The sequence below is a fragment of the Misgurnus anguillicaudatus genome, chromosome 6, assembly GCF_027580225.2.
Source record: "Misgurnus anguillicaudatus chromosome 6, ASM2758022v2, whole genome shotgun sequence".
Taxonomy (NCBI): Eukaryota; Metazoa; Chordata; class Actinopteri; order Cypriniformes; family Cobitidae; genus Misgurnus; species Misgurnus anguillicaudatus.
The window spans coordinates 14,420,306-14,429,405 of record NC_073342.2 but is presented as its reverse complement, the minus strand read 5'-3'; the positions used below and the strand labels follow the sequence as shown (position 1 = coordinate 14,429,405).

Here is a 9,100-nt window from a genome sequence, read left to right as displayed (position 1 = left end):
ATAGCTTAAACCTTTTATATGAGGTTACGTGTCATCTTAATCATATGAATTGCTCACGACGCCGTAAATCACAAATATTGATAACACTATAATAAGTTTCGCTATTAATAACTACATTAGTTAAATAAACGGTAACCGTGAACAACACTTTTATGGCATTAATTTAGTTAATTTTTGCATTTACTATTTTTTATCAAAAGTAATCTGTTTATATTAGACAAACAAACAATGAACAGTTATATTGAATAAATGCTGTAAAAATAAATGGCTTATTGTTAACTAATGTTAATGAATTTATCACTTTATTTAATGTTACCACCACATTCTCTTTAAAATGTTGAATTTTAAATTAGAACAAGACCTGAAAGTTGACAAAAACACCGTTTTAATGGATTTAACATGCAGTATAAATAATTATTGCAAACATTTACAGTAACAGTGGTTGGACTATTGACATGAATCTTAACACATAAATCAGTATTATGGAATGTTGCTACATCACAGACAAAATACAAAACAATCAAAACATCTTTTGTCAGTAAACTAAAGTTTGAAATTAATAAATTGAACCCTTTAGTGTGCTTAACTGCAATAAAGAGAACCTGTTGAGCCTAGATCAACATTGTCTTGTCAGTCGTGAGCCCAAAAATGGCATTAGGGAGACAATATCTATTACAATGAATGTTGGAATCCACCAATAACAACACAGAACACAATGATCAGTAACATTAAGCCTTAAAAGGGGGAAAGACTGGGCACTTTTATATTGATGTCCCCGATATTGATGTTACGGGGTATTTCGGGAAGGTTCATGTTTTTCACCGCCGAAACTGCTCGTGCTGGTGCTGCAGACAATCCACCCTTAAAAAACAATAACAATATTCAACCATATTAACAACATTCAGTACAGAATACCAGAGTTGGGGTTTAAAGGCCAAACATTGAATAAAAATGCTGTCACTGGGACAGGACCCTATAGAAGTTCTTAAAGGAATAGTCTACTCATTTTCAATATTAAAATATGTTATTACCTTAACTAAGAATTGTTGATACATCCCTCTATCATCTGTGTGCGTGCACGTAAGCGCTGGAGCGCGCTGCGACGCTTCGATAGCATTTAGCTTAGCCCCATTCATGCAATGGTACCATTTAGAGATAAAGTTAGAAGTGACCAAACACATCAACGTTTTTCCTATTTAAGACGAGTAGTTATACGAGCAAGTTTGGTGGTACAAAATAAAACGTAGCGCTTTCTAAGCAGATTTAAAAGAGGAACTATATTTTATGGCGTAATAGCACTTTTGGGAGTACTTCGACTCGGCGCAGTAACACCCTCCCTCTCCCATTATAAGAGTGAGAAGGGGAGCGGACTTTTCAGGCGAGTCGAAGTACTCCCAAAAGTGCTATTACGCCATAAAATATAGTTCCTCTTTTAAATCCGCTTAAAAAAGCGCTACGTTTTATTTTGTACCACCAAACTTGCTCGTATAACTACTCGTCTTAAATAGGAAAAACGTTGATGTGTTTGGTCACTTCTAACTTTATCTCTAAATGGTACCATTGAATGTTAGTTAAGGTAATAACATATTTAAATATTGAAAATGAGTAGACTATTCCTTTAATACAGTGGTTCTCAAACTGGGGGCCGCGAGATGGTGCCAGGGGGGCCCCAGCTTTATAACATTTTATAAAATAAATTAATTTATCATGAATTCTGTGGAATAAAACCTAAAAAAAAAATAAGGCTACTAACCAACAGCACAACTTTGTATCATTCAATATGTTTTGTTTAATTAAAAGTTGAGTTTTAGAACAGTTCTTTGTCATAAATTTTCTTTGGGGGGGCCGCAACGGAATGCGCCGCACACAAAGGGGGCCGCACGCTGAAAAAGTTTGAGAACCACTGCTTTAATATACAACATTTAGGTACAGAAATGTACCTGTGAGGTACCAGTAAGTACTAATATGCACCATTTAGGTACAAATGTACAGGGCACTGCCGCATTGACAGCTTTTATACTTATTAAACTTAAAAAAAGTTTTCATAATTTTTTTTATGAATTTATTTTAACCTCTTACACTCTGAGGCTATTTTGGGGATTTCCGCCTGGATTTGGCCTACCCAATTTCAAAAGCTTCCCATGCCCACATGCAGAGGTGCACATACAAAAGTTTGGTATCATTTTACAGGAAACCCTTTGAAATTACATAAAACACTGTTGAAAGTGCTCAACATGGTTGTATGTGTTGTCAGTCCTCTAATAAACACAAAAAAGGCGCTTTTTGATGGGTTTTTTTCTAAAGTCTGTATTTAAAAGTGTATAACTCTGGCCCTGAGTGGTCATGAAACCTGCAGACAGTTTTGCTTGATTCTTTGATTGATTTTTTTCTTTATCATAATCTATGCAAAAGTTATTCTATTCTAACTGAAGGGAGGAATGATACCCTTTTTGTATTCAATTTCTGCCTAAAAATATTAGAAAAATAAAGATCTATGATCCACTCCCAAAATACATTTTGTAAGTTACCCATTATTTCTCACATAACAAAGTATTATTATGATTGTCAATTGTTTATAACTTCAACAATCTAGTATTTTGCTCAGATATTGCTATTTAAACTGTATGGGCATGAAACCTAAACTCTTACCAAAATTTTCCTCAGACATTATCAGCTATGTGCAATGTATTGTATTAGCTATCATTTCCTTAATCCTTATAGAGTTTTTATAACCCTTTTATACGTAGAAGAATGTCTAATGTTCTCAAACGTTATTGATTGTCAAGATTATCTGGAACACACTGACCATAAACCACTGATAACAAGTCCAGACATTTTTAATACGATCTAATGATGAGAAAATGTTATACAAAAAAATGTGCTCGAAACATACGCAGGCTCTGTGCCAAACGTGTAGTGACTTCTGGTTTCTCTTCGTAAATTTGAACTCACCCTCTGATTTCTCCATTTTGTTTTGCAGCTCCACCTGTGCGACTATTTCATTCATATTCGTTTCCAGCACCATCCCTCCCATGACAACTTCCTGGAGAATGTAATGGACCTGAAAGGTTCACCAAACACTTTAAGCAAACCTTCAAGACTATCAGAATCTAGTTTTTGCATCGCTATAAAAACATTAATACCTGGGTATGAAACCTAATGGATAAATGATAAATAAAACATCTCAAACTGTGCGTTAGTGAACCTTAACCCTTAAAAGACACACGGGTGTGTTTTATCAAACCTGAAACATATAGCTAAAATCGTCTAGTGTATTAACTGTAAATTCATGCACTTCCTAATATGCCCACTCATAAAATATTATTACTGGTGAGATAACCACACTTCAATCAATATTAAGTTTTATAATGGTGCCATAATTTAAACAAAAGCCCTTTATCACTGAATATTCTGTCTTTGTTTGCAGCACTTCGACCTTGGCGAGCAGTGACATCATCACCTCTTTCGCTCAAACTTCCGTCAATATTACTGCGCCAGAGGTCGAAGTGCTGCAATCTTCCGCCATACAATATAGTTCTAATTTTTTATCCGCTTAAAGAATCGCCACGTTTTATTTTGTGCCACCATACTTACTCGTGTAACTACTCATGTAACAGTCTTTACATAGGCAAACATGGAAATGTCTGGTGCACTGATCTATATAAATGATTGGATTGTGCATGACGTCACAGTTGTGAAGCCACCGCACCGCCATATTGGTATGCCCAAACATTCTATTAAATGAATAGGAGTTATGAGATTTAAAGGGGGGGTTTAATGGTATTTCAAGCATTCTGACTTATTAACACAGTTATAGAGTTGTTTCCTCATGCTAAACGTAGGCAAAGTGTCAAAAAAGCAGTTGGACGTGTTACAGAGTATTTCTGTGCCGAATGCACAAGTTTCGGAAAGTTTTTTTTTTTATTACGTTCCAACTGATGTTTCAGGGGTTTCTATACGTATCATTTTTTTATATGGGCACTTCCCCTGGAAAACCCGCCCACCCGTCAATCAGCGGGAGACGCTAAAACTTACAAACATTCACATCACGCGACAGCTTTGTTTCATTTTAAAACTCAACAATGGCACGAAAGAAGAAGTGTGTTTTTGGATGTAAGGAGAAGAAAGTCAGCCTTATGGAAACAATGGATATAGTTTATTATCCGGGGTAACAGCGGAGTTTTGCGTGTGTGTTTGATGCAGTGGATTTTCCCGTAAGACTTCTGTCTTATGTTGGAAATAGGCGCGTGCATATTATATAAATGACACGAACATTTAGTGAATCATAAGTTATAAGTGTTGTATAGTGTTGCATGACTCGTACTCGCTCCACCCGCGGTAGTAACTCCTCCTTCTTCATTTTTTCGTACGTTATCGGAAAGATTCGGTAAAGCTAATCTTTCTTTTATAAATACGATTAAACTAAAGACTCTTCGGAGATATAAAGGATGTAATACTACTCTATAGGTACTCCAAATTAACATCAGAAATGCAGAAAAGCGTGTGTTACGTGAGCTTTAAAGGTGCAGTGTGTAAATTTTAGCGGCATCTAGTGATGAGGTTGCGAATTGCAACCAACGGCTTAGTCCACTGCTCACCCCTTGCTTTTGAAACACATAGAGAAGCTGCCACTGGACAAACATTTCATCGTCGAGACAACTTAGTAAAAAAAATTATCTGTTAAGGGCTTCTGTAGAAAAATGGCGGCACAAAATGGTGACTTCCATGTAAGGGGACCCTCTTTGTATGTAGATAAAAATGTCTCGTTCTAAGGTAATAAAGACATAACGGTTTATTATGAAAGGTCTTTAAACACCCCAGATAATATAGTTTTGTATACACTCTAAAAAAACAAATGGTGCTATATAGCACCAAAACAATTGCTTTGGATCGTAACGATAGAAGAACCATTTTTAGTGCCATATAGCACCGGTGAAGAACCAGTGAAGCACCAGTGAAGCACCAGTGAAGCACCAGTGAAGCACCAGTGTAGAACCATATAGGGGCCATATAGCACCACATATGGTTCTACATAGCACTATATGGTTCTACACAGGTGCTTCACTGGTGCTTCACTGGTGCTTCACTGGTTCTTCACCGGTGCTATATGGCACTAAAAATGGTTCTTCTATCGTTACGATCCAAAGCAACTGTTTTGGTGCTATATAGCACCGTTTGTTTTTTAGAGTGTATTATTTAGCATTTCTGTCAAGAGATCCTTCTAAAAATTACACACTGCACCTTTAAATGATAAAACACTACTTTTCTGTCTCACTGTTTATTATTACAACGCAAACGTCATAAGCATGTACATAGATATTTATTTAAAGTTGTATATTTTATTTTTATACAGTGAAGTACTAATATACATTCATCTTCATAACAGTATCAGCTCAGAGGTCAGAACGCAGCATATGTATTATTAATCACAAACGTGTTCATTCTAAAATCGAAATAAATAATCATGCTTTAAGTACCGTACTGTATGTGAATGCAATAATTTGCTGGTTTTGTAATTATGTTATGTTATACGGTATTGTTTTGTTCGTACAGTAAAATGCGTTAACCATGTAAACGCGTATTTTGAAACTGTTAAGATAACGTTTTAAAATGTGGTTAAACTTACATTTGATGCAGCAATATAAAAACAACACCGAATTTCGATGTCGCTGTGCTTATAAAAAGCATGTTTTTTTTCCAGAGAAATAACACTGACTTTGTAGGCTTTCAATGTCATAAAACTTTATTTACACCCGTGTCATTACAACAGAATGCAGCAGACACTTACCTTAACGTTTTCTATAAATCTCTTATCCTGCCTGATTTTAACATGAACATTGCAAATAACATGAGAAGTAACTATTAATTTATGTACACATATCCTAAAACGTAATCTTGTGTGACTAATACGCTGTAAACCGAGTGAATTTATCATGATTTTGAATGTAAGTCAATGACGCTCTCTGCCGGTTGGGAATACCAAGATGGCCACTCAAACTCTGTGACTGCTTCACCTTTCGCTTTTAGTTTAGCGTTCTATGTGCAATCCAGTCATTTATACAGATCAGTGGTTTGGTGGCTTCTAAATTCATCCCTGTTTGGATCCTAAGGAATGAATGGGGCTAGGCTAAATGCGAACACATTCAAGACGCGCTGTACTAAGATTAAGTGGACGCATTGAATAAAGATAGGTATGTATTAATTAGTCTAAGTTAATGTAAGAACATAATAAAATATTGAAAAACGGTGGTGTTTTCCTTTAAGCTTCCCCTTTGTTATTGTTTTGAAAATGCGACCCCTACTGGTGATATCCTACATGTTGTCCCTTTAACATTTGGTAAATGGGTATGATGGGAAATCTGACCTTATCCATGTGAAAGATTAAGTCCAGCTCACAAACATTTTCAAAGCATTTGTCCAGGGTTTCTACAAAGACCTGCGAATGAGAAATTGAACAGGATAAAATTAACCTTTTAAAGGCTAAACAGAATCCAGTGTTTCCCATACATTGATTTATTTGTGGTGGCCCACCACAGAATCAACACTGGCCCCCACAAATAGAATTTTTATGATTGCCATTTACATTTTTATTTCACTATTTAAAACAGCTTAATTCAGCTTAAATATAATTTGATATATAATACAGATCAAATACAGATACAGATCAAAGAATAGAAGTGAAACATATTTCAGGTGCCATTGCCAACACTAGATCAAATGCAAACACGACATGATGACGTCACATATATGCTAATTAGCGGGTGACGTCATCAGCACCACAGTCTCCTTAAAATCCTGTGGGAAACACTGGAATCACAGAAAAAGCACATTTCCATTTAGCTATTATAGTACAGCGATTATTAAATTTAATAGATTGGTAAACATTGCACTAGCTACACAAAGATCACAGATTTGATTCCCAGGAAACACACATACTGATAAAAAGTATATCTTGAATGCACTGTAAGACACTTTGCGTAAAAGCATCTGACAAATGCATAAATGTAAATGTAATATCACATGACAATGCCACTGAGGAAAAATCATTAATTTACCATATTTACACAGTACGCCAAACAAAGTAATGAATACATCATAAAAGCTAAAATGTTTAAAGGAGCATTTCACCCGTAGATACATTCATCTTTATTGAAAGTGCATCATATTTGTAGTCAAAATGTAACATACATTTACAATTTGGTGCCTATTTGACAGAGAAAAGGGCTGTTTGTAGACTTCCAAAATCATGTTCAACCTCCGGGTACGTGTTTAAGAGAATAGAAGATAAAAATGTACACTATACTACACTACTATGTGTCTGTAAATGAGTGATACAGAATGAATAATAGTATGGTGGTATGTGTACCTGTATGAGATCTAAAATCCCCAGCTCACTCTCTGATGAGTCCACACAAAATACAAAATACAGTGTGGCGTAGTGTCTGTAGATCAGCTTGTAGTCTGAGCCTCCGATCAAACTAAAATAGGGGAGAAAAACTTCAATACCACAATAAAAAGTGCTTTATAAGATCCTGGATACTTAAAAAATATAAAATCAGAACATAAAATCTCAATCTAATTCTGAGATTACATGATTTCACACGGATTTGAATCTTTGACATGACCTTAGTGTCAATATTAAAGAAATCAAGGTTATTTTCACAGAATGTTCTTTATATTATGCAGGATATTTTTATGCAGAAAACAGTAAAAATCACACTACGGGGTCGTATATGACTTTACCTTCCACCCTCCAGAAAATTGCAGACATTATCATCTCTTTTGGACACCAGATGAAAAGTCTCCCTGATGATCTGTTGCTGCATGTCCTCTGCCTGAAAGATTATAAATTGACTAAAATGTTGTTGTTTTTCTCTACAGATTAGCACTGGGTAACATTTATTTGAAAATGAATCTTATAATAATAAGTTACACATTAAGGCCAGTTCACACTGGTCAGACAACTACCAACTCCAACAGACACCAACAGACCCAACAGACACCAACAGACAACCACATTCTAAAGTCTCATTGACTTTGATCCAACAACTGCCAACAGGGGTTTCACACTGGTCAGACAGAGTCCAACAGACGCGTCTGTTGGAGTCTGTTGGAGTCTGTCTGACCAGTGTGTAGTGGCCTTTAGAAGCCGAATAGCATTATAGGACACTGACAGGCTTCTTGTTTACATGATTATGTAGAAACGTGCAAAGATAATACTGTGTACATAGTAACAGTTAAGCTATAAACGTTTAATGAAGTTACAACAGCACATCAGCTGATATGCAGCTGATCTGCTCCGATAGCAAAACATGATGAAGTTTAAGTGTCTTTTCTTGAGGCGATCTTACAAAATATTGGTAGAATCTGATGAGCCTGGGTTTCCCATGATTGTTAAAAATGAGGATGGCCTTTATCATTCTTCTTTTTGTTTATATGTTATGCTGCCAGTTAAATATAACTGATTTATTTTCAGCAAAGCCTCTTCCTCGTCAATGAGAAACGACATCCGCTACTTCTATGTCACGTGCCTTAAGATTTTTCATTATAAAAGTCTTTAAACTGTAAAATCTAATCATGTAAAATATACACTTAACTTATACATTTGCTTGATGGTTTTATCAAAAGAGACTTACAGTGCTTTTAAGGCACAACATTTTTATTTGTAATTGTTTTGTTTCCTCGCTACGAATTTAGCTAAAATTACATTTATTAAATGTATTAAATAAATTACTTTCTATTTGAAAGACAAACACTGCCTGCAGGGGTTTTCTGTAACTACATTGTGGTCAGTTTAGTATGTGCAGGTGTATAATTGCTATGTCACTGTACTATATCCCATACGGCAAAAAAATATATATTTTTAAATATACAAAAAAGGGCCAAAAATATATTTGTTGAAATATATTTTGGAATATGTTTACAAAAATATATTTTTCACCTATATATTTTTGGCCATTTTTCGTATATTTTAAAATATATTTAAAAAATAAATACATTTTAAAGAATTAAAATATATTTAGCTCTCCATATTTAAATCTAAGGAAAATACACGTCGCATTGGAGGAAAAACTTATATTACCGTACTAATAAACATAGC

General features: G+C 35.1%; 1 protein-coding gene across 1 annotated transcript; it reads right to left on the bottom strand.

Annotated features, from left to right (window-relative positions):
• Positions 1-368: 368 nt before the first annotated feature.
• Positions 369-8,516, bottom strand: ap3s2 (adaptor related protein complex 3 subunit sigma 2). Its single transcript, XM_073868548.1, has 6 exons — positions 8,352-8,516; positions 7,744-7,835; positions 7,367-7,478; positions 6,365-6,436; positions 2,956-3,061; positions 369-863 (listed from the first exon to the last, which is right to left on the bottom strand). Exons 1-6 carry the CDS (start codon positions 8,418-8,420, stop codon positions 736-738), a joined length of 579 nt encoding a protein of 192 aa, XP_073724649.1. The 5' UTR covers positions 8,421-8,516; the 3' UTR covers positions 369-735.
• Between the last annotated feature and the right edge of the window lie 584 nt (positions 8,517-9,100).

Excerpts from the sequence above, each read along its gene's own strand:
- ap3s2 (XM_073868548.1), bottom strand. The coding sequence starts at position 8,420 with ATGATAAAGGCCATCCTCATTTTTAACAATCATGGGAAACCCAGGCTC. Across the intron at positions 7,836-8,351 it reads TCAGATTCTACCAATATTTT|GCAGAGGACATGCAGCAACA; the intron begins GTAAGATCGCCT and ends ATAATCTTTCAG. Across the intron at positions 6,437-7,366 it reads GGATTTTAGATCTCATACAG|GTCTTTGTAGAAACCCTGGA; the intron begins GTACACATACCA and ends TCTCATTCGCAG.